Genomic DNA, 25,516 nt, shown 5'->3' with positions numbered 1-25,516 from the left:
CGGCAACTCACGCATGAAAGCAGGAGGCGCAGCAAGAACATGCGTCTGGCAGGGTGGACTGCGCATCGGAGGTGGAGCTCTCACATGTGGAGGGTGGGAGCAGGCAGTCGCAGTATCTGCTGAGCGCACAACCTCGGCGGGTTGTAGGTTAACAGGCTACATTGTCAACCTTCCAGCATGATACTCCTGTATGAAGGAGCAAGCTGAGACTGTATAGTCTGCAGCATGGACCACTAGGGTCTATGAAAGACAACAACAAACGGAGCTACTGTCCGTTGAGACTGAGGGTCTAAAACAGCTGGTGCGGCAACAGACGGAGTTACTGCCTGTTGCGGTACCACCTTGCCTCTCTGGGAGGTGTGCAGTTGTCGTACTGCAGCAAGTCCGAACTGACCCAGTGCTAATGGCTACACCTAGGAGTTGGACTTGCGCGGAAGGGACCGACTTGCACTTAAAAGCTGCAAGATTTGGTCCATGGTTTCTGCGAGAAACCTCTTCCGCAGACGAGGAATAAATGGGCTCTCTCGTCTTTGTGTGGGTGGGGTGATCACGTCGGCTACGTGAGTTGGTTACACCCGAAACCACGGAGGGAAACGTCTGTTCGTCGATCAAGGCCTGATGAACCCATAAGTCCTTCGACGTTACTTCTCCCCTGGGCTTGGGAGCTTGTAAGAGGTCCCAGACTAGGCGAACAACTGGCACGAACAGACGAACCCTCGAACGCAACACTGTAACACTTTGCGCTTATCACTTTATCACTTTTGATTTTCTGTTTGCACTTATTTCACTGAACTCGAAACTTTAAGTGGTTTGTACCTGAAACACGCAATTCTATCCTTCATTAAAAGTTAGTAATTGCGAAAACAGTATTACAATGTAACAGAAAAACATAATGAAAGATAAATAATTCAGTGGCTGGAAAAAGAGACTAAACACTAGATCAAATAAACTACGTTTAAAATCTCTCACCGCATAAAGCCTGGGAACAAGAATAAAACTCTAGAAACGTTTACCTTCTTCCCCTAAAGAGACTAGGGAGAAGAGCAAAAACGATAACAACGTTACCCGCTTGAACGAAACGTTTATCCTCCTCTCTCTCCCTCCGTCTCTATCTCTCTCTCTCTCTCTCTTGACTTAGAACCTGAGAGATGAGCCCAATTATATATATCGTTAAAACATATTGTTAAAGGAAAAAAACTGAAAGATTTCCCAAATAAAAAGTTCCTTTATAAGAATTAAAAACCATTTAAGCTAAGAAAGAATGAACAAAACGCTAGAATCGGTTTACTCTTACTGCAACGTGAAACCGTGAATACTCTCTCTCTATCGTAACGATAGAGCGCAAGTTGAACGTTCTGAACGTCAACAACTGCAGAGACAAAACAAAACGTTAGTTCAACTTTGAAAACAGTACGAGACTATCAAAGAAATTCTTTCAAAAACATTAAAATAGCATAAAATGTTAACAGGTAAAAACGAAATGACGGGCTCAATGTTAATTAACTTCGGTTCCAAGATAAGACCGCCTACTATTAGGAAAGGTCGCATATAAACAAATATAAAAATTAATTTTAATAAGTTTATAATAAAAGGAAGTTAATCGAAGAGGCCTATAAAAGGCGGAGAGATATAAAATAAATCTATAACTTTGTTAAGCAAAATTAAGAAAGAGAGTCTATACTCTCTTCGACACCAACACTTCCGTCTAAGGGAAGGGTCGGCCATTTAAAAGTGAAAGAGAGTTCATACTCTCTTCGTCACCAAAATCAAATCAAATTAATTCCAAAAACTTGCTAAGCTAATGATAAAGCTTCCTGAATAGCGAAGGCTAAACTCTAGAGCAAATACATCACCAAATCGTGAACAATAACTCCAGAATCAACAGCGTATCCATGTAGGTCTAGCCGGTGGCACGACAGAGGAAAAATTGAGGTGGTGTTGACAAGAAGTACTGGAGTACCTGACCACAGATGGCGCTGTTGTGTACACCCCCATCTGTATAGCGATCGCTGGCGTATCCCGACCGTAGATTTCTGTCGGGCAACAGAGTTGACAGCTACATGATCATCGGGTAAGATTAATATTGAAAAAATAAAAATAATTTCCAAATTTGTCATTTGTTATGTAACTGGAATACAAACTAACGCTATTTATAGCTTTTGGCCTTACCCGGGGGTACTCCTTATTGTGCAGGTTAGTGCACAAATAAGGCAGTCCTAACACCTACCTAAACCTGCTAAGCATGGTCTGCGGCCTACGCAAGCTGTGTGATGAAGTACTAGCAATGTGGCTTGTCAGGGTAAAAGTTATTCAAAGTCTTGTAGGAAATAACCGAGGAGACCGAGACATTCCCAATACCACCTCACTTCGCCAGGGTATGGGGACGCACCAGTATTGGGACAAAACTAGGTTACACAAGGGAGCAATGGTTTACCTGCAAAGGTTTGAGGTCAGCTTGTGCAGAGGACCCTGAATGGTTATTTCCCCAAGGGAGAGGAGGATGAAGAAAGGAAAAGAGCCACACATTCCTTTTCATTCATTCAGACTAAGACCTGGGTAACTAATGCCCTCAAACTTCTGCTACTTGTCCAATAAGGAGCTTGAAGTATTAAACCAGCTGTTGTGCAGCTACAGTACTACAGGACCAATAAAGAATGTATGAAGGTTCCTCTATGTCACATCTTGCAGGTAGTGGGCAGTGAAAGTAGTTTGGTGTTTCCATACGCCCGCTTACAATACCTGCATCACATATTTGTTCTTTTTGAAGGCCAGGGACGTAGCTACGCCCCTGACATTGTGGGCTCTGGGACAACGTGATGGAGGAGGATTGGGATTCAGAGCAAGGTCAATGACCCTGCGAATCCATGCGGAGATTGTGTTTTTTGTAATCCTCCTCTTGTTTCTGCCCATTTATATGAAATCCCAAGCAGACTGGAATGGGATTTTGCATGATCTTTTGTGCTTGAATTGGTCACAATTATATAGTAGTGTAGATCCTGTTGTCCCTTTGAATGAGAATCTAGTCAACATAATTGATAGGCGTATCCCTTCTCGTGTGCTAAGGTACCGAGTGAAGGACAAACCGTGGTTCAATGATGATTGTAGATGTGCTTATTTGGAGAAGCAGGAGGCCTATCATCTTAAGAAGGGTAATAGATCAGATTTGACCTGGAACAACTATACTCAGCTTCGAGCTTTTGCTCAGAGAGTTTATGCCTCAACTGAAAAGGAGTACAATTTGACCATAAAAGCAACCCTTTCTGGTACAACTCGGGAACATAAATGGTGGTCTACCCTTAAATCTGCACTCTTTGGTGTAGATGCAACAGTTCCTCCTTTACTTAAACCAGATGGCTCACTCACTCACTGTCCAAAGGAAAAGGCAACCCTTTTGGCTGATGTTTTTGACAGTAAACAGAGTAATGAAAAACTTGAACTTCCTCATTCCTGTTTTCCTAAGGCTAAACTAACTAGTTTAGCTTTTCGATCTTGTGAGATTAAAGCTCTGTTGATGGACCTTGATGCTTATGGAGGTGTAGACCCAAATGGCATTTTTCCTTTATTTTTTATAAGGACAGCAGATTTCTTAGCTCCAAAGTTATCTGTTATTTTGCGCAAGTTAGCAAGAAGAGGAGCTTTTAGTACTTGTTGGAGAATTGGTAATGTTACTCCTCTATGTAAATGTGTTTGTGGTAGCTCAAGTCCCACTGATTACCGCCCAATTTCCATAACTCCCATATTATCTAAAGTTTTCGAACGTCTTCTGGCAAAACGTCTTAATAGGTTTGCTGAAGGTAATCATCTATTCCCTAGTTTGCAATTTGGTTTTCGTAAAGGCCTTGGAGCATGTGATGCTCTGCTTACAATCTCCGATGCAGTACAGAATTCCCTTGATTATGGTCGGGAAGTTCGTATGATTGGCCTTGATTTTAGTGCTGCCTTTGACCGTGTTAATCATGAGGCCCTTGTTTTCAAACTCAAACAGTTGGGAGTGGATGGGTCGTTTCTTAGCATTATCATTGATTTTTAAAGTGATAGATCTTAAAGAGTTGTTGTTGATGGGCACCATAGTGAGTATAGGAATGTGATATCTGGTGTTCCACAGGGTAGTGTTCTTGGCCAATTACTTTTCATACTATATACACATGACATGTGGTTTGGCCTAGAAAACAAGCTTGTTGCATATGCAGATGATGCTACTCTCTTTGCATCAATTCCATCCCCTGAATGTAGATCTGGGGTTGGTGAATCCCTTAATAGAGATTTAGCTAAAATTAGTGCATGTGGTGCAAATTATGGGGTATGAAGTTGAATCCTAATAAAACTCAAAGTATGATTGTAAGTAGGTCAAGGACGGTGACTCCTCAACATCCGGATCTCAGTATTGATAATGTTTCTTTAAATTTGTTTGACTCTTTTAAAATTTTAGCTGTGATTCTCGACAGCAAATTTACTTTTGAGAAGCACATTAGGTCTGTGTCTTCTTCAATTGCACAAAAAATTGGCTTATTGAGAAAGTCTCACAAGATTTTCGGTGATCAATCTATTCTGAAGAAGTGTTTTAATTCTTTCATTCTACCTTGTTTTGAGTATTGTTCTCCTGTCTGGTGTTCAGCTGCTGATTCTCATCTTAATTTGTTGGACAGAAACTTACGGCCTATTAAATTTCTTATTCCTGATCTAGATATTAATCTTTGGCACCGTCGTTCAATTAGTTCATTATGCATGTTGCATAAGATTTTTCATAACTCTGACCATCCTTTACATTCAAATCTCCCTGGACAATTCTATCCTGTTCGTAATACTAGGCAGGCAGTTAATTCTAATAGCCAGGCCTTCTCCATCATGAGGCTCAATACTACACAGTATTCTAGAAGTTTTATTTCAGCTGTTACCAAGTTGTGGAATGATCTTCCTAATCGGGTAGTTGAATCAGTAGAACTTCAAAAGTTCAAAGTTGGAGCAAATATTTTTATGTTGACCAGGCTGACATGAGTCTTTTTATAGTTTATGTATGACATGTCTGTTTTTGACGTTGTTAATAGTTTATATAGGACATATCTGTTTTGACGTTGTTACTGTTTTTAGAATGATTTATTGTTAATTTATTCTCATCATTTATTTATTTCCTTATTTTCTTTCCTCACTTGGCTATTTTTCCCTATTGGAGCCCTTGGGCTTATAGCATCTTGCTTTTCCAACTAGGGTTGTAGCTTGGCTAGTAATAATAATAATAATGCTGACGAAAAGTGAGGGCACTCTGGGCCGAGCTGCTGCTGTTTTCTTGAGGCAGAGCTTCAAACACCTTACTAGGCATAGTAACAGATGATCTGGGTCCTCGGTTACAGACCGGAGACTCGTTACCCAGAAGGAGTCGAATCTGGGATCGAACCCCCCAGATTATGAGTTTTTGCAACAAACTCGGGGATGAAGCTGAAGCTTACCTCTCCCCACCCCTTTGAATGGGTGACATCATACGAGAGACCATGAAGTTCACCAACTCGTTTGCCCGAGGCAGGTCTCACTTCTGACTGATGACATTCAAGTTCATAACTTCGTATGAGGAGGGAAAGTTCTAGCAATGAGGAAATGTCCATTCCTTTTAGTTCATAGGCAAGACTCAAGGCTAAGCAATAGCCTTTGACCGCTGAAACTGAAAGGCGCATTCCTTCCCGCAAAGACCCCTTCCTCGACACCAACGACAGAAGATGTTCCATTTTGCCTGGTAAACTGAAGCTGATGGCTTTCGCAGATATCCAGACATCCTCTTTGCAACTTGTTGCAAAAATCCTCTCAGAGTGAGGAGATGCTGGATAGTCTCCAGGCGTGAAAACGTAGCGAAGCTACTGCCTTGTGGTAGAAGTTGACATATGGCTGTTTGAGTAGATTGTGTCGTGGAGGAAGTTCTCTTAGTAGCTCCGTCAGGAGCCGCAGAAGGTTCGGGAACCATTCTGCGTGATTCCATAGCGGAGCTATGAGGGTCATTGAAAAATTGACAGATGCTCTGGTCTTGTTGAGTACTCTTCTCATCAGACAGGACAGTGAGAATGCGTAAATGTCGATGTTGTCCCACCGTTTTGCCAGAGAGCCTTGGGGTCTGGGACTGGGGAGCAGTACAACGGGAGCCTGAAGGTCAGGGCCGATGCAAACAGATCCACCGTAGGAGAACCCTACAAAGTCCAGACTTTGTTGGCTTTCAGATGATCCAAAGACCATTCAGAACCCACTATCTGCGATTCTTTGCTCAGATTGTCGACAAGCACAATCCTCTTGCTGGGAATGAAGCGAGCTGATAGTGAGACCAAGTGGACTTCTGCCCACCTCAGTATCTCTACTGCTAGATGGGATAGGGGCTGCAAAAAAGTACCTCCTTACTTTTAGATGTATGCCACTATGGTGGTTTTGATGCTCATCACCACTGCCGAGTGACCCACCAGGAACTGGTGGATCTCTTGAAGAGCCAGATATACAGCCTTCATCTCTAGAGATTTATGTAAAGGTACTTTTCGGACTCTGACCAAAGGTCTGAGGCCGTGTATTGTAGCATGTGCCCCCCCTCCCCCTTTCTTTTGATGCGTTCGAAAACAGCATCAAATCGGGAGGAAGGACAAGAAGATCGACACCCTTCAGCAGATTCTCGTCTGCCAGCCACCATCCGAGGTTCGTCCTTCCCTCTGGTCCCATGGGGATCAGTGTGTTTGGCGAATCGAAGGACTGATTCTAATTGTATTTCAGGCGTCATTGGAGTGATCGAATCCTTAGGAGACCGTTGGGAACTAGACGGGCCAAGGATGACAGGTGTCCGAGGAGACAGCCACTTCTGGGCTAGGAATTCTACTCGTCTGGTAATAGGTCTTGCGACTTTCCTCAGCTTCGCTATCCTGTCGTCTGATGAGAAGGCTTTGTGTAATTTGGTATCTAATATCATGGCCAGGTATACCAGTCTTTGAGTGGGAAGCAGGGATGACTTCTTGAGGTTTACCATGACATCCAGATCTGGGCAAATCCTCAGAATTTTGTCTTGGTGCTGAAGAAGGATTGCCACCGATTCTGCTAGGATAAGCGTGTCATCCAGGTAACGAAGGAGATGGATGCCGATCCTGTGAGCCCAAGGTAAACACACTTATGAAGACCTGAGGTGCTGTGGAAAGGCAGAACCGCTGCACCTAGAACTGGTATATTCTATTTTCGATGTTGAATCTTAGATACTTCCTTGAAGAAGGATGGACTGGGATCTGGAAGTATGCATCCTTTAGAGCAAGTGTACACATAGAGTCCTGTGGCCTTATCGCTAGTCTGACCGTGTCTGCCGTCTCCATGACGAACGAAGTCTGTACAACAAACTTGTTCAGCGCCGGGAGGTCGAAGACTGGTCTCCAGCCTCCAGACGCCTTTTTCACAAGAAAGAGTCGACTGAAGAAACCTCGGGGCCTGTCAAGGACCTCCTAGAGAGCGCCCTTCTCCAACATGGTCTGGATTTCAGCCAGAGGGCCTGCCCCTTTGATAATCCCATTGCAAAGGAGCTCATAAGCACTGGATTCTTTGTCAGTGGAGGGAGAATTGAGATGAACAGAACGCAATACCCTGAACGAATCACGGAGACCATCCAGGCTTCAGCCCCGAGCTGTATCCCCCTGTTCCAGCAGCTTTGTAGGCATCCCCTCACTGGTGGACAAGCAGGGGGATCTCCTATTGTAGCATTTGCGGCATCTACCACCACCTCTCTGCTGTTTTCCCCCACAGCTGGATTTGCTGCCTTTCCGGTCCTTGACAGGAAAAGGCTTTTCAGTCATCTTTATATTCACTGCCATCTTACTTGCAGAAGTTTTCAGTTCGCTGGTCTTTGGAGGGACTGGAGGTCTGTACGGCAGCAATGTCAGGGCCCTGCGAAGAAGGGAGTGCATGTTGGACTTCCTCCACCTCTCAGCAGCCTAGTGATCTCAGCATTAGGGACCTGTTGGTGGAATCTCTCAGCCACCGCATCCCTTCGCTTCAAGATGGTATCGACCCACAGGTTCACCACCTGGTGGGGCAGAAACTCTATGGTGCAGGTACCAGAGAGAAGAAACGTCTCCATAGCCTTCCTAGTACTTTCCTCAGAAAAATCTTCGGTCCGTCCCAGGATTCCCACAGATCCCAACCAAAGATCCAGCCATGAAGTTGCCTGCATGGCGTACTTCATGACCTTCTCTTGGTTAACGATCTTCGATGCCGAGAACGGGACCTGCCTCTCTAGAGAGAGACTCTTGGTCAGTTCTTCAAGGGACTGATGTAGAGACTTTGTCGAGCAAGGTTCGTACAGAACCTCATAGTACCTCTCTGGTCGATACTTGAAGGTGGGAGGAGTTTGTTGGACGAGTTTGAGCGGTAAGGCACGGAGTAGTGTGAAAGCTGCGAGTCAATCTTACGCCGAGCAACCCTCAACCCCCGGGAACAGGTCAGGGCTGCACTGGACTTTGGAGGCTTTTGGGTGCCTAAGACACGGTCTAGGACCGTGTCTTTGCCTTCTTGTGGGGTCGTCTCTGGGTCTGGTAACCTGTTGAGGGCCCTTATGGTGGTCAGAACCAGCCAAAAGGCATGTTCTGACTCCCTCTGGTCACCGTCTGAAGCTGGGGTGGCAGCGATATTACCATCCACTGCCGAGGTCTCGCCTCAGGGTGGGTCGCGTTGTCAACAGGAAGGCTGACTTGGCTCCTGACCCCCTCTGTGGGTCTCTTGAGTCCTGGAAGAGGACTTTGGCACTGTCTTAGAATCCTTTGATTCCCTTTTTGAGGGAAACAGGATTTCTAAAACAGAAGGTCTGGGTGTGATGACCTTCTTGGCAGGTAGAGAACTGGGACCCTCTACAGGATCCAAGGGTGGAACGGAGTTCTCTTCATGGGGTTTTACCGTCGGTGACAAAAGGGGAAAGTTAGAAACTGACTCTTCCTTATGAGAACCACTCAAGTTAGCGGGCGAGGCGTTCGTGGGTAGAGGCAATGATGGATTTACAGGGGAAACCTCTAACCTTGGAGCCCTGGCCAAAGTCAACTTGACCCTCGATGATGGAAGTTTGTCTGGTATTACAATTATTCTCTTCAGGGGAGAAGCAGTCGTTGTCCATTGTCCTGGGTCGATCGAAACGGAGGACGTCCCCAGAGAAACCCAGGGGGCTTCCGCAGGTCACGAAGGGAACATTGGAACAAAAGCCTGGTCACAGCCATGACCAAGGCGCTATCCGATAATTTCCCCAAAAGGAAAGAGGTTGAAGGGTCCTTCCGAGGAGTCTTCATTAATGAGTGCTGGAAGTTTCGAGATCTTAAAACCCCTGAAACTTGCCCTCTTTCTCATTCCCGGCAGTCGCGCTGTTATGTTTGTGGGGAAGGGAATAGGGCAACGCTGAACGGTCGGAGACCACCTTACCTTTCTTTGAGGCTACAACCACTGACTTTGGTGGCTGCAGCTGGCGATCCTCGCTTTGATGAGGATGAGCACTCACCTTAGTGGTCATATGCTGGGTGAGTGACGGCCGCTGACGTGTTGGAGAATGTCGAGGAACCTCCTGATGCGAATATGTTGGCGATCGCTGACGTGAAGCCTGGTGTTTAAGCAACGATTGTCGAGCAGGAGAGTGTCTATATGTTGACGAGCGATGATGCAAAATCGCAGGGTCGATTGCTACTGCTGAACGAAGGGATGGGCGGTGGGTCGACGACTTACAAGGAGGCAATTCACGAATCGCAGGATGGAAAGACAGACATTGGGCCAATGATTCACGCTGAGGCGATTCATGCACCGATGGACATTTGCGTTCTGAAGGTGAACGACGCATTGGTCTGGAAACGCTCCACCAACAGCCGAAAATTGGCTTGTCAAGCTATGAGTGAGAGATTCATGAAAGGGTGATAGTTTATGCGTCACATGCGAATGCTGAGAACGCGGTCGCTGACGAGCAGGCGATTTCCGAGATGATGAATGAGCAGGCGATTCTCAAGCTGCAAGCGGTTCACACGTAGCAGGCAATTTACAAGATGTTGAACGAGTAGCGGTTCACGGGTCGTAGGCTGTTCACGATGGCCAGGCAGTTAACGAGCCGGTGGATGAGTGGGCAATTTGTGCGCTGCAGGTCAATGGTGAACCTGACGAGCAGGCGAGCTTCGAGCAGATGCCTGACGACACGGAGAATGCTGCCGATGAACTGCTGCTGGAAGCTCCGGCTGAGAAATGTGAACCTCGTCGAGACATACTCTGGAGGAGATCTAGAACGATCCCATGCAGGTGACGAACAAACAAACATTCATTGAGGAGAGGTCGAAGATGGAAGCGAGGGTCAGGAACCAGAAGAGTCAAGCTGGGCAGGTTCCTCCGAAGAGGAAGTGAAGAGATGTCTCTTCACCGAGAGAGCCGAAGCACCCTGAAGGAATAGAGGAGGACAGACACGGAGAGGTCTTCTGCCACCAACATAACGTTGAACAACGAGCGTAGGATCAGCAAGCTCACTGTCAGCAGGCCTCCGAAGATGAGTCTCTATGAGTGCCCCTTCACTGGAAAGGGGAACACTCACAGAAGAGGCGTGCCTTGAACTTTGTCCCCCCCCCCAAAAGGATGTTCGTCAGGGAAAGGAGCGCAGACCTTGGCGGCGGTGGAAGATGAAGAAGATGATACAGCCACAGGAACCGCTGGAAGGGCAGCAGACGAGCCTTTCAACATTACAACGTCGACTAAGAACAAGGGGTCAACGTCTCACGCTGACGCACGCTGTAGATTCGCACCCCGATGCAGGAACTGCAGCATCACCTCCTTAGAAGGAGAACTGGGCAAACCTAACAAAGGCCACATCTGCAATAAAGGAGAAAAAGATAATGCCTTGCTCAGGGGCAATCTCCCTACGGGAGGCAGCCCCGTCTCTTGAGGACCGAGGTTGACCATGCCACTACTCGTCAGCCCCTCGAAGGAAGCTGTCCCAGTAGGAGCTTCGGAAGAAGGTTGGGAGGTGGAGGAAGAAGCCTTGAGTTTTTTCTGCTTCAAAGCAGCTTTCCCACTGGGAGACAGACCACTCCCAGCACTCATTACACTTGTTTGTTTCATCGCAGCGTTGACCTCTGCAGATGGTGCAAAGGCTGTGGGGATCTGTATACACAGCAGACATAAACTTTCCACAGGTGCAGCCCTCCAATCCAGGACAGGTACGCATGGCTGTGGAAGAAACTCAGTACACACACACACTGAAAAAGAAAAAGCAAAAACAAATTAAAGGGAGTCCAAAACGGAGAGGAGGAAGAGCAGTGACAACCGTTCTCCATGCAAGCCAAAAGCAAAGTGAAGCTCAGTTACAGGTGAGTGAGTGAGGGGTGTAGCTAACTAACCTCCCTACCCGCCACTAACTAGTGGGATGGGTAGTTTATCCTCACAATTCTAATGGCTCATCCTTTCAGCTTCAGTAAAAATGATACTCCTATAAATAGCGTTGGTTTGTATTCCAGTTATGGAAAAAAACACGATTATGGGCGCAACCGTACGTCTCTACTCGATGCTGCCAAAAACATAAGTGAGGGATTTTGAAAGGCAGAAGGACAGAGGCTCCTCGCCCTTGTTCCCACCTGTCACTTATCTGTTCGATACAACGATTCGACAGCTTTCCAGTTCGCGCTAAAAACACACTCCTTACCTAAAGGATAATGGTTTGTATTTCACGTAAGAACAAAGGAAATTTTTTAGTTTTAAGAGGTAAAAGTCAATATAAGCAAGCTTCCAGTGAGAAAAAATCTAAACAGCAGAAGAGGTTCATAGATATAACTTTCACATACTCCAATATGCAAGATATTGGACATTTTTCAGTAGGGAGGCTTGCCAATCTATCTTACTCTTCTTCCAGGTTTTGTAGAATCAAATCATATGCGCAGGTATAAGTTGATTCTAGTAATAAAAAAAATGAGAACTAGGTAGAGAAGTATCCTTACCTAATGTTCAAACAAATAAGTAAGCTCTTCACTTCATCAGCCTTTTCATTTAAAAAAAAGGGTACTCGGTACAGATAACACAATGGTCTGTACTTTTAAGGTAATTTGTATTTTTCCTAACCATACAAACCTTAGCTATTTACATTGGGTTTACCTTTTAGCGCAGCTGAAATGGCGAGCCATTAGAATTTAACGAGGGTGTATTACCCCCGCGCTAGTTAGCGGGGGGGGGGGGGGGGTAGGGGGGTAGGGGAGTGGTAGCTAGCTACCCCTCCCCCCCCTCACACACAGATGAATGCTCACTTTCACTTAGAGGTAGGACTTGTCTTGGGGGACACGGCTGGCGGGCAAATATGTGTAAATAGCTAAGGTTTGTATGGTTAGGAAAAATACAAATTATCTTCGAATTTGTCATTTGTTCCGTAACCGAAATACAAACCAAGCTATTTACACTGGGTGACTTACCCATTAAGTAGGGTAGAAAGTCCCCAGCCATACTAGCTTTGGCTTTACCCGGGGACTCAGAATCCGAGTGAGTCGCACTCGAGAAAAGTAGTCCCTGCACCTCACAAGTTCCTTGCTCCACAAGGAACCGTGTGGCCTACATAAGCTTGTGTGTGAAGGAAGAAGTGTGACCCGTCCTAGGCAGTTGACCTGGAGTTCCAGAAGGAACTTTGGGTTAGGACGTTCCCAATACCACCTCGTCAGGGTATGGGGGACGCGACAGTATTGACTCAATACTCGGAACCCAAGGAAGCATGGTTTACCTGCAGAGGTTCGAGGTCAGCTATGCAGAGACCAGGATGCTGCTTCCCCGTAGAGGGGATGATGAAGAAAGAAATAAGGGCCAGACATACTTCTTTCGTTCATGCAGACTAAAACCTGATAACAATGCCCTCAACCTTCTGCTACCTGTCCAAAAAGGAGCCTGAGGTTAGACCAGCTGTTGTGTAGCCACCACAGAGCGATAGAAAACGTATCGAGACTCCTGTGGGTCACGCCCTGCAGGAAGCGGGCTGCGAAGGTCATTAGACGCTTCCAGATTCCAGCTTGTAGCACCTGCGTCACAGAGTAGTATTACTCGAAGGCGAGGGACGTTGCGATGTATCCAACATCGTGCTGTAGGGCGACGTGACGGGGTAGGGTCTGGAGACAGGTCGAGATGAATGTCCTCGAGTCCGGGCTGAAGAGGTATACTGGTGACTCTCCCCCGTGTCCTCCTTGTGCTCCCAAATCGGCTGCAACTGAGGACAAACTGCAGCTGTTCCCAAAGCTAACCTCTCGATTCCTTTACTGGCAAGAAAGAGAAGGTCTTGGGACATCAGATACAGAATGGAGACTCGAAATCTTGAAGGAATTGGACCGAAGGGCCGGGACCCCCAGATTCTGAGTCTAGCCAACAACTCAGGAGCGAACCTGAATGTTGCCTTTCCCTCTTCCTTCGAAAGGGCGGAGTCGTACGAGACCAAGAAGATTGCTTACACACTGGCCGTGGCCAGAGTGAGCAGGAGACCCAAGGCGGAATACAATCCGAGGCCTGTTGTAAAGGGTCTTGAGAAGATCTCTTAAGGGACTAAAAAGTCCGAGCCATGCTCCAAGTTGGAGGTCTTCCTCCGACTAGGGCAGGGACGATCGTAGCTTCGCATGAGTGAGGAAAGATCCAGCGGGCAGGAAAAAGTTATTCATTTAAGCCTGAAGGTCAGGGAAAGGCTGAGCGACAGGCTTCATTGCCGAGAGCGGAAAGGAGTTTCCTCCCGCCGAAAGGCAATAAGACCGTTAGTGCTGGAGAAGAGGCCTCAAGGGAAGAGGTATATCTCCCACGGCACCAACCACCGAAGACTCTTCACTTTGCCTGGAAGACCCCTGCGGATGACTATCGCAGATGACGCGACCTCCGTACCGCGACTGTAGCGGGTTGTCTATTCTTGAGGAGGAGGCGTAGTGTCTCCAGGCATGAAGCCGAAGCGACGCCCCGGTTCGGGAGAGATGTTGCAGTGTGGTTATTTGAGTAGTCTGCGCCGTGGGAGAAGCTCTCCCGGGAGTTCCGTCAGGGGAAGCAGAGGGTCCAGAAACCGTTCTGCGCATAGTCCCAGTGGAGCTCTCCCATTGAAAGGTTGACAGACAACCTGGTCTTGTTGAGACCCATTGTCCACAGACAAAAAGGAGGGAAGACGCAGGCGTCGAAGTTGTCCCACCATCACCAGAATGCATCTTGCCAGAGTCTCGGGGTCTGAGACTGGGGGGGAAGAACAGCGGAAGCTTGAGGTTCCAAGCTGTCGCGATCAGGTCCCCCAGACCAGGACTTGCTGGTTACTCAAGGTCAAAGACCCCCAGGTACACTCTCTCTACGAGGCTCTGCTCGGATAGTTGGAGAGAACATTCCTCTGCCTGAAATGAGAGAGCCGATGGTGGTATTGAGAGAATCTCAATCATCCCGGTATCTCTACTGCAAGATGTGAAGGTGTGAAAATGCGTCCCCTGCTGGTTAGAACACGCCAGAATCATGAAGTCGACGCGCACGGAGCGAATCGGCAGGAGCTGTAGGATCTGTAGAGGGGCCAGACTACGGCCCCTAAGCCTGCCTGAATGATGGAGAGGTATCCTTCAGGTCTTGACCATAGGCCTGGACCGGAGCATGCCCCCCCCCCCCCCCCTTTCCTTTGACGAGTCCAAGAACAGCATCAAGAATGTGGGGAAAGGACGAGAATATCCACTACCATCAAGAGGCTCCATAGGTCAACACCCATTGCATGTCTAATAGTTCCGCTGGTCCCATAGGGGCCAGGAAGTCCGGTTAAACGTTGCCTGAAACCAACGGAACTTGGACCGCCCCACATGGAACTTATCCTGAGGCGACCGTTCGGACTATACAGTAGACGGGTCAATGAGGAAAGGAGAACTAGAAAATGTTCCAAGGTAGGGCTGAAAGCTCTGCTTGACTGAGAACAGGTACTGCGACTCTCCTCAGTCTTGCCACAGTCAACTGAAAGGAAGACTCGGAGGATGTGGCAACAGAATCTGGCGTCCCCAGGTGGTCACCCATCCAAGTACCAACCAGAACCGACGTTGCTTAACCTCGCTGGACGGACGAGAAGCGGGGTATCCAACGTGGTAAGGCCGTTGACTCAATATCATGGCCAGATACTCCAGATGTTGAGGCAGAAGAAGAGAAGGCTCCAAGCAAAATACCATGAACCCACACTCATGGTAAGCATCCAGAAGCTTGTCCCGGCGCTGAAGAAGGTCGAACCCGAGCCTACGGGAGTTGACCAGCCCTCCAAAAAGCAAAGGAGGCGGAAGCCTGCACCTGAGCGGCCATGAGGAAAGCAGGGAGAGTTCTCTGGGGAAAAAAACCTGCTATGCCACGGCGGGATAGCCACACTGCATCATAAGCAGGAATACTTGCAGTCTAGGCTGAATTCCACGAGCTCCCTGGAAGATGGATGGAATGGAAACTGAAAGTACCCGTCCTTCCGATCCAGGCCCTAAGGAGTCCTGTCGCCTCGTTACCAGTCTGATCGATTCTGCTGTTCTACGCTGGCTGAAGTTTGTTCGACAAACTTGATCAGGGCTGAGAGGTCGACTACGGAACTGCCCTCTCAGATCCTTCCTTACAAGAAAGGATCGACTGAAGAGGCCGGGGGTGAAGCCGTCGATGATCCTATGGAGGACCTTCGCCTAAGGTATGGATCATTCTGCCCAACCGGGCAACTCTTGCCGACGCTATGGCATAGAGGTTCAGAGACACTGAATACGCTGACAGAGACGGCAGGCGCGATATCCTTGGATGATCACAGAGATCGTGCGGGAATGGGCATCGGGAAGCTGTCATCCGGATGAGTAACCTTAAGCATCCTCCCAGCGAGAAACCTGCAATCCTAGAGTTCGTGAACTCTGCCGCTCCTTTTAGGACTATGCACCCCCGGAGGAGCCTCCCGTGCCATCCGTTCCTGACAGGAAGAAACTGCAATTGGACACCTTATCCCAGTTGTCGTAGCCGATAACTTAGGCCGACGTGGTTGAAAGAAAAAAGGCGCTGGAGCCCTGCAGTGTCTGGAAGAAAGCGCCTTGGAGGAGTGAAAACGGAAGTCGATTTCCTCCGCACAGCCGCTGTCTAAGTCTCTGTCCTTGGGAACAAACAAACTCTTCTCAAGGATGGAAGGGTGTCTGAGGTTGTTGACCTCCACAGATGAGACACCCGAAGGAAGCCCTCAGTCAGCGCGTCCAGATGGTACAACATCGAGCTTGTCCGCAAGTTAGATACTTAACGACGAAAGGCCAAGGTGCCTGAGCCCGAGAGGTGGAAAGTACCCATGATCTTCCTGTAGCTTCCTTGAACCAAACCTCGGGCCGTAACCGAGGAGGGAAAGGACCTGGTAAGCCCCCAGAGGAAGGGGTAAGCAGTCACCCCTTGGCCGATGGAGAAATCTCGAACGGTAAGCCCCCCGCCAAAAATCCTTCCAGGGAATGACGGGGAAGGGCTAACCCAGGTTCTGGAAAGAGGAGTGTTGCTCAGACCTCCCTGAAGTTTCTTCCTATTCTTGCAAGTGCCATGCTCTGCGTTTACGGAGTGAGGCCGTGTTCTGGAAATACGCTTCAGAAGAACTCGCCAGGCTGGCCATGCTGCGAAAACCCCAATGGGAATCGTGGTCGCAATCGCTCTGGAGCTTGCGCGATGGTAATTCAAAGATTTGCGCGTGGGCGAACGTGGAAGCGCCCATGCGCAGTCACGCAGGAACGCAAACGAAGGTGAGCGAAGGAGCGCAGAAGAAGGGCGAGCGTGGTAGGAAGGGCGAGAGCTGGTGGTCGGCGAGCGATAACCCATAGACGAGCAATGGATACTGCAAGAATTAAGCCGTCGGTTCGCGCGGCGGAACACCGTCGGTTCGCGCGGCGGAACACCGTCGGTTCGCGCGGCGGAACACCGTCGGTTCGCGCGGCGGAACACCGTCGGTTCGCGCGGCGGAACACAGTCCGTCCGCGCGACGGAACACCGTCGGTTCGCGCGAAGGAACACCGTCCGTCCGCGCGACGGAATACCGTCGGTTCGCGAGCGGGCGAACATTGGAGAGCATGTGCGCGGACGCGCATGAGCGTAGACGTGCACAGGCGAGCGGTCGAGCGGGCGAGCGGGCGCGCAGGCGAGCGGGCGCGCAGGCGAGCGGGCGCGCAGGCGAGCGGGCGCGAGGATGGGCAAGTGAATGAGCGCGAGTCCGAGGCGGCGAACGCAAGCGTTAGCGCGATGGCGAGGAAACGCGCTGCCGCGTGGGCGAGGAAGACCGCTGGCGATGTGGATCAACAGGCGATCGGTGGTGAGCTGGTGAGCGCTGACGCGCAGGTTGGCGATGGCGCGTTGTGGCATGTAGACGCGTTAGCGAGCGATGGCGAGCAGCATGCGCAGGTGAGCGATCGCGCGATGGCGAGCAGCATGCGCAGGTGGGCGATCGCGCGATGGCGAGCAGCATGCGCAGGTGGGCGATCGCGCGATGGCGAGCAGCATGCGCAGGTGGGCGATCGCGCGATGGCGAGCAGCATGCGCAGGTGGGCGATCGCGCGATGGCGAGCTAGTAGCTGGCGAACCATGCTCCTTCAGAAGCGTTGGAGAACGTTGGCGCGCCGGCTGTAACACACGCGGGCGATCAGGAGATCGCCGAGAGACAGGTGATCGCTGACGTGTAGAACGCTGTTGAATAGGTGATACTAAAATCACCTGTGCGCGCTGGCGAGCAGGTGAACGCTGGCGAGCAGGTGATCGCTGGCGAGCTGATGATCGCTGACGAGCAGAAGGCAACGCGTGGAAGCCTGCGCATAGAAGAAGAGTCCTTGACCCAGACCTGAAACGAAGTTCTAGATCGCGAGGGCGAACGTGGGCGCATAGGGCGCGTAACAGGAATTAACAGGAACAGCAGGGATGATCATCATGAGAGCGCTGACGAACAGGAGAGCGCTGGCGAACAGGAGAGCGCTAGCAATCAGGAAGCGCTGATGAACAGGAGAGCGCGTTTGTGCGCTAACACTGAGCAGGAGAGAACACAGCAGAAGGGCGCGCAGGGGAACCCTGACACGCAAGGGAAGAACCACCGTGGGAGGCAACCCTTTGCACCGAAGGGAACGTTGTCCGTCGGGAGACAGATGTCCATCGGAAGACCGTTGCCTGTCCGCCGGGAGACTGATGTCCGTTGAAAGACCGTTGTCCGTCGGGAAGACCGTTGCCCGTCGGAAGACGAGATCAGACTGCTGTCCATCTGCACCAAGACGGAAGATCAAGAAAGAGTTGTAGGCTGCAAACGGAGATTCAAAAAGGCGCCTCTTAGCACCCTTATAGGGAGATGAGAGGCCCTTACGACGAGGCGGACGGTGGGCCTTACGGCGAAGGAGGCCAACAGCAACAGCAGCAGAAGAATCCTCCGAAGAGAAGTCTCTATGAGTGTACTCTCTCGCGAACGAAAGAGAAACACTTCGTAGAAGAGACTGGTCAGCCAGTGACCTAAAAGGAGCAATCCTCCGAAGAGGGGCTCCTGCAGTTGCCCAGCCCCTTGAGCGAAACTGCAGGTGTGACCGCTCAGCACCAAGAGCATAGTCGCACGAAAAAAAGGCAAGAGAAGAACCCCCAAAAAGGGGAAAAACTCAAGCCTGGACAGGAAAAACTTCCCTCGGAAGGAAAGTTACCCGCCCAAGGAGGCAAGCCTCCTGAGAGTTCTAAAATGAACTGGAGAGCTGTCCGTTGTCACGGGAGTACTTCCAGTAGAAGGAGACACGCCCCTGACGAAAATACAAGGGGGGAGGCAGCAACAGCCGAATCCCCAGGCCTCAACAAGACAGCTCACACCGTTGCCATATTACAGAAACGAACTAGATCAGTAACTGTAAAAAAATAAAACAAAAATCATTAGTACACATTCATTCCCCCGGGAAGGCTCCGAAGAGGAATCCCGAGGGAAAGGAAATAAGAATTACACAACAGGCACGTGCCCTCACAACCACTTACACTCATGGAAGGAGAGCTGTAACCAAAACAGAATTATAACAATTATAATTATGAAACTATGTAATTATGTAATTTAAAAATGAATGAACACTAAAGAAAGAACGAAAACCTCGAAAGGAATCGTTCTATAAGCTGAAAAATTAACAACTACAATTAGATTCATAAACTAATTGAGACAAACGTACGGCGTAGCAACCCCCCCACACGGAAAGGAAGCTACAAGGGCATAGTAACACGTAGTAAAAGGGTGAACGACCTCAAGAGAGAGAGAGAGAGAGAGAGAAAGACATAAGTCAAACTCGATCGCCACCCATAAAATTACGCCGTGGTGGCCTAACTGCCGAGGACTCCACGAAGATATCGTACACTACACACACAACTCTGAAAAGGAAACTTACTGATTTCTATACTCAAATATATATACAAACATGAAAACATGTTTACATATATATTGAGTAAAAGAAAAGTAAGCGATTAAGTAAAGACAAAACAAACAATGGCTGCCAAGAGAGGACCAAGACAGAGACGTCTGTCGCAGTCCGAGCCAAAAGTGAAAGTGAGCATTCATCTATGTGTGAGGGGGGGAGGGGTAGCTAGCTACCACTCCCCTACCCCCCCCCCCCTCTAACTAGCACGGGGGTAATACACCCTCGTTAAATTCTAATGGCTCACCATTTCAGCTGCGCTAAAAGGTAAACCCAATGTAAATAGCGTGGTTTGTATTTCGGTTACGGAACAAACATATTTCATGAAAAATTTTCACACTTGGCATACACATATTGCAGTCTTCCATTGAGATGCCTCCTTATCCTCTTATTTGGGTGAAAATTAATTTATTTAAGGGGGAAACATTCTCCCAAGAAGATGAATGAGAGAGTGGGTTGTATCTCATTTGATGGGCATCTCTCACTCCCAGGAAGTGCTAACCTGCCTAATTCATCAATTATAGGATATTTCTTCCTTGAAAGTAGCTAAGTAATACACTTTTCTATACTCATGTAAGGCAATTGCTCTTTTATCTACAAAACACAAAATCTTTACTCAAAATTACTTCTTTTGAAATCGAATATAGTAAGAAACAAAGTAATTATTGTCGAATACCAACAGGAAAAATCTTACCAAATTCAATAAATGCGTATGGTCTCCTGACTGATTTGACAACTGAAGCTGTGTATAGGATGTTAAATTCCTTCATAAGTTCATCAAGGAAACTAAATGCCAATATATGAGGATAGTTAGGCTCACATACAACCATGTACGCTGTGCAGTCATCCATGACGCAACTGAAAACAAAAATATTTTGATTAATTCATAATAATCTCACAGAATTTCCAGTACAAATACAAAACTAAAATTCAATAAAAAGTTATTTATCTACACAGTTGATTGATTTCTTAAAAACCATAAACCTATAGGAACAATGCCAGGGCCCCAGCCACCCATTGAGATACTACTGCTAGAGAGTTATTGAGTCCTTTGGCCCCTCTCTCTGGTTACGGATAATTTTGTCTTTGCCTGCACATACACTGAATAGTCTGGCCCCCTCCTTTACATACTCCTGTCCTCATACACCTCACAATACTGAGATTACCAAACAATTCTTCTTGGCTCAAGGGGTTAACTACTGAAAAGTAATTGTTCAGTGGCCATTTTCCTCTTGGTAAGGGTAGAAGAAACTCTTTAGCTATGTCAAGCTGCTCTTCTAGGACACTCCAAAATCAAACCATTGTTTTCTAGTATTAGGTAGTGCCATAGCCTCTGTACCATGGCCTTCCACTGTCTTAGATTAGAGTTCTCTTGCTTGAGGGTACACTTTGACATGCTGTTCTATCTTATTTCTCTTTCTCCTGTTTTTTTGAAGTTTTTATAGTTATATAAGAAAGATCTAATTTAATGTTTTTACAGTTCATAGTATATTTTACTCTTATTGTTTATTACTTCTCTTGTAGTATTTTATTTCCTTGTTTCCTTTCCTCACTGGACTATTTTTCCCTGCTCGAGCCCTTGGGCTTATAGAATCTTGCTTTTCCAACTAGGGTTGAAGCCTAGCTGGTAATGATGATGATGATGATGATGATGATGATGATGATAATAATAACGTGCAGGTAAAAAAAAATACTCTTGAATCACACCCAAGTTGGAATTACTAGTACAGTATGTCTAAAACAACATCCTTCACTCTGACTTCCATACGATGAAAAGAGAATATTCACTATTTATAAATATGACAAATTCGAAGATAATTTGTATTTTTCCTAACCATACAAACCTTAGCTATTTACATTGGGTTTACCTTTTAGCGCAGCTGAAATGGCGAGCCATTAGAATTTAACGACGGTGCATTACCCCCGCGCTAGTTAGCGGGGGGGGGGGGGGGGGGGGGGGAGTGGTAGCTAGCTACCCCTCCCCCCCCCTCACACACAGATGAATGCTCACTTTCACTTAGAGGTAGGACTTGTCTTGGGGGACACGGCTGGCGGGCAAATATGTGTAAATAGCTAAGGTTTGTATGGTTAGGAAAAATACAAATTATCTTCGAATTTGTCATTTGTTCCGTAACCGAAATACAAAACACGCTATTTACATTGGGTGACTTACCCATTAGGTAGGGTGGAAGTCCCCAGCCATACTGGCTTTGGCTTTACCCGGGGACTCAGAATCCGAGTGAGTCGCACTCGAGAAAAGGAGTCCCTGCACCTCACAAGTTCCTTGCTCCGCAAGGAACCCTGTGGCCTACATAAGCTTGTGTGTGAAGGAAGAAGTGTGACCCGTCCTAGGCAGTTGACCTGGAGTTCCAGAAGGAACTCTGGGTTAGGACGTTCCCAATACCACCTCGTCAGGGTATGGGGGACGCGACAGTATTGACTCAATACTCGGAACACAAGGAAGCATGGTTTACCTGCAGAGGTTCGAGGTCAGCTATGCAGAGACCAGGATGCTGCCTCCCCGTAAAGGGGATGATGAAGAAAGAAATAAGGGCCAGACATACTTCTTTCGTTCATGCAGACTAAAACCTGATAACAATGCCCTCAACCTTCTGCTACCTGTCCAAAAAGGAGCCTGAGGTTAGACCAGCTGTTGTGTAGCCACCACAGAGTGATAGAAACGTATCGAGACTCCTGTGGGTCACGCCCTGCAGGAAGCGGGCTGCGAAGGTCATTAGACGCTTCCAGACTCCAGCTTGTAGCACCTGCGTCACAGAGTAGTATTACTCGAAGGCGAGGGACGTTGCGATGTATCCAACATCGTGCTGTAGGGCGACGTGACGGGGGAGGGTCTGGAGACAGGTCGAGATGAATGTCCTTGAGTCCGGGCTGAAGAGGTATACTGGTGACTCTCCCCCGTGTCCTCCTTGTGCTCCCAAATCGGCTGCAACTGAGGACAAACTGCAACTGTTCCCAAAGCTAACCTCTCGATTCCTTTACTGGCAAGAAAGAGAAGGTCTTGGGATATCAGATACAGAATGGAGACTCGAAATCTTGAAGGAATTGGACCGAAGGGCCGGGACCCCCAGATTCTGAGTCTAGCCAACAACTCAGGAGCGAACCTGAATGTTGCCTTCCCCTCTTCCTTAGAAAGGGGGAGTCGTACGAGACCAAGAAGATTGCTTACACACTGGCCGTGGCCAGAGTGAGCAGGAGACCCAAGGCGGAATACAATCCGATGCCTGTCGTAAAGGGTCTTGAGAAGATCTCTTAAAGGACTAAAAGTCCGAGCCATGCTCCAAGTTGGAGGTCTTCCTCCGACTAGGGCAGGGACGATCGTAGCTTCGCATAAGCGAGGAAAGATCCAGCCGGCAGGAAAAAGTTATTCCTTTAAGCCTGAAGGTCAGGGAAAGGCTGAGCGACAGGCTTCATTGCTGAGAGCGGAAAGGATTTTCCTCCCGCCGAAAGGCAATAAGACCGTTATTGCTGGAGAAGAGGCCTCAAGGGAAGAGGTATATCTCCCACGGCACCAACCACCGAAGACTCTTCACTTTGCCTGGAAGACCCCTGCGGATGACTATCGCAGATGACGCGACCTCCGTACCGCGACTGTAGCAGGTTGTCTATTCTTGAGGAGGAGGCGTAGTGTCTCCAGACATGAAGCCGAAGCGACGCCCCGGTTCGGGAGAGATGTCGCAGTGTGGTTGTTTGAGTAGTCTGCGCCGTGGGAGAAGCTCTCCCGGGAGTTCCGTCAGGGGAAGCAGAGGGTCCAGAAACCGTTCTGCGCATAGTCCCAGTGGAGCTCTCCCATTGAAAGGTTGACAGACAACCTGGTCTTGTTGAGACCCATTGTCCACAGACAAAAAGGAGGGAAGACGCAGGCGTCGAAGTTGTCCCACCATCACCAGAATGCATCTTGCCAGAGTCTCGGGGTCTGAGACTGGGGGGAAGAACAGCGGAAGCTTGAGGTTCCAAGCTGTCGCGATCAGGTCCCCCAGACCAGGACTTGCTGGTTACTCAAGGTCAAAGACCCCCAGGTACATTCTCTCTACGAGGCTCTACTCGGATAGTCGGAGAAAACATTCCCCTGCCTGGAATGAGAGAGCCGATGGTGGTATTGAGAGAATCTCAATCATCCCGGTATCTCTACTGCAAGATGTGAAGGTGTGAAAATGCGTCCCCTGCTGGTTAGAACACGCCAAAATCATGAAGTCGACGCGCACGGGGCGACTCGGCAGGAGCTGTAGGATCTGTAGAGGGGCCAGACTACGGCCCCTAAGCCTGCCTGAATGATGGAGGGGTATCCTTCAGGTCTTACCATAGGCCTGGACCGGAACGTGCCCCCCCCCCCCCCCTCTCCTTTGACGAGTCCAAGAACAGCATCAAGAATGTGGGGAAAGGACGAGAATATCCACTACCATCAAGAGGCTCCATAGGTCAACACCCATTGCAGGTCTAATAGTTCCGCTGGTCCCATAGGGGCCAGGAAGTCCGGTTAAACGTTGCCTGAAGCCACCAGAACTTGGACCACCCCACATGGAACTTATCCTGAGGCGACAGTTCGGACTGTAGACGGGTCAATGAGGAAAGGAGAACTAGGAAACATTCTAAGGTAGGGCTGAAAGCTCTGCTTGACTGAGAACAGGTACTGCGACTCTCCTCAGTCTTGCCACAGTCAACTGAAAGGAAGGCTCGGAGGATGTGGCAACAGAAACTGGCGTCCCCAGGTGGTCACTCATCCAAGTACCGACCAGAACCAACGTTGCTTAACCTCGCTGGACGGACGAGAAGCGGGGTTTCCAACGTGGTAAGGCCGTTGAAAAGCATCCGGAAGCTTGTCCCGGCGCTGAAGAAGGTCGAACCCGAGCCTACAGGAGTTGACCAGCCTCCAAAAAGCAAAGGAGGCGGAAGCCTGCACCTGAGCGGCCATGAGGAAAGCAGGGAGAGTTCTCTGGGGAAAAAAACCTGCTATGCCACGGTGGGATAGCCACACTGCATCATAAGCAGGAATACTTGCAGTCTAGGCCAAATTCGACGAGCTCCCTGGAAGATGGATGGAATGGAAACTGAAAGTACCCGTCCTTCCGATCCAGGCCCTAAGGAGTCCTGTCGCCTCGTTACCAGTCTGATCGATTCTGCTGTTCTACGCTGGCTGAAGTTTGTTCGACAAACTTGATCAGGGCTGAGAGGTCGACTACGGAACTCCCCTCTCAGATCCTTCCTTACAAGAAAGGATCGACTGAAGAGGCCGGGGGTGAAGCCGTCGATGATCTTATGGAAGACCTTCACCTAAGGTATGGATCATTCTGCCCAACCGGGCAACTCTTGCTGACGCTATGGCATAGAGGTTCAGAGACACTGAATTCGCTGACAGAGACGGCAGGCGCGATATCCTTGGCTGATCACAGAGATTGTGCGGGAATGGGCATCGGGAAGCTGTCATCCGGATGCAAGAATTAGGCCGACATTCGCGCGGCGGAACACCGCCGGTTCGCGCGGCGGAACACCGCCGGTTCGCGCGGCGGAACACCGCCGGCTCGCGCGGCGGAACACCGCCGGCTCGCGCGGCGGAACACCGCCGGCTCGCGCGGCGGAACACCGCCGGCTCGCGCGGCGGAACACCGCCGGCTCGCGCGGCGGAACACCGCCGGCTCGCGCGGCGGAACACCGCCGGCTCGCGCGGCGGAACACCGCCGGCTCGCGCGGCGGAACACCGCCGGCTCGCGCGGCGGAACACCGCCGGCTCGCGCGGCGGAACACCGCCGGCTCGCGCGGCGGAACACCGCCGGCTCGCGCGGCGGAACACCGCCGGCTCGCGCGGCGGAACACCGCCGGCTCGCGCGGCGGAACACCGCCGGCTCGCGCGGCGGAACACCGCCGGCTCGCGCGGCGGAACACCGCCGGCTCGCGCGGCGGAACACCGCCGGCTCGCGCGGCGGAACACCGCCGGCTCGCGCGGCGGAACACCGCCGGCTCGCGCGGCGGAACACCGCCGGTTCGCGCGGCGGAACACCGCCGGTTCGCGCGGCGGAACACCGTTGGTTCGCGCGGCGGAACACCGTTGGTTCGCGCGGCGGAACACCGTTGGTTCGCGCGGCGGAACACCGTCGGTTCGCGCGGCGGTCGGTCCGCGCGGCGGAACACCGTCGGTTCGCGCGGCGGTC

At 49.5% G+C, this 25,516-nt stretch overlaps 2 protein-coding genes and 1 pseudogene across 3 annotated transcripts in view; 1 reads left to right on the top strand and 2 right to left on the bottom strand.

Annotated features, from left to right (window-relative positions):
- The window catches only part of LOC137652232 (sodium- and chloride-dependent GABA transporter 1-like), a 483,785-nt gene that overhangs the window by 292,233 nt on the left and 166,036 nt on the right, over positions 1-25,516 (top strand). The gene's annotated exons all lie outside the window — the stretch shown is intronic.
- Positions 1-25,516, bottom strand: part of LOC137652234 (vesicle-trafficking protein SEC22a-like) — an 81,908-nt gene that overhangs the window by 38,966 nt on the left and 17,426 nt on the right. Inside the window, exon 3 of the mRNA XM_068385474.1 lies at positions 20,047-20,210. Within this exon, the coding sequence (XP_068241575.1) occupies positions 20,047-20,210 (164 nt within the window). The remainder of the gene's footprint in view (positions 1-20,046; positions 20,211-25,516) is intronic.
- Positions 14,946-15,064, bottom strand: LOC137652596 (5S ribosomal RNA; annotated as a pseudogene).

This window comes from Palaemon carinicauda, chromosome 13, assembly GCF_036898095.1.
Source record: "Palaemon carinicauda isolate YSFRI2023 chromosome 13, ASM3689809v2, whole genome shotgun sequence".
Taxonomy (NCBI): Eukaryota; Metazoa; Arthropoda; class Malacostraca; order Decapoda; family Palaemonidae; genus Palaemon; species Palaemon carinicauda.
The sequence above is the reverse complement of the archived record's forward strand: the minus strand, read 5'-3'. Positions and strand labels throughout refer to the sequence as shown.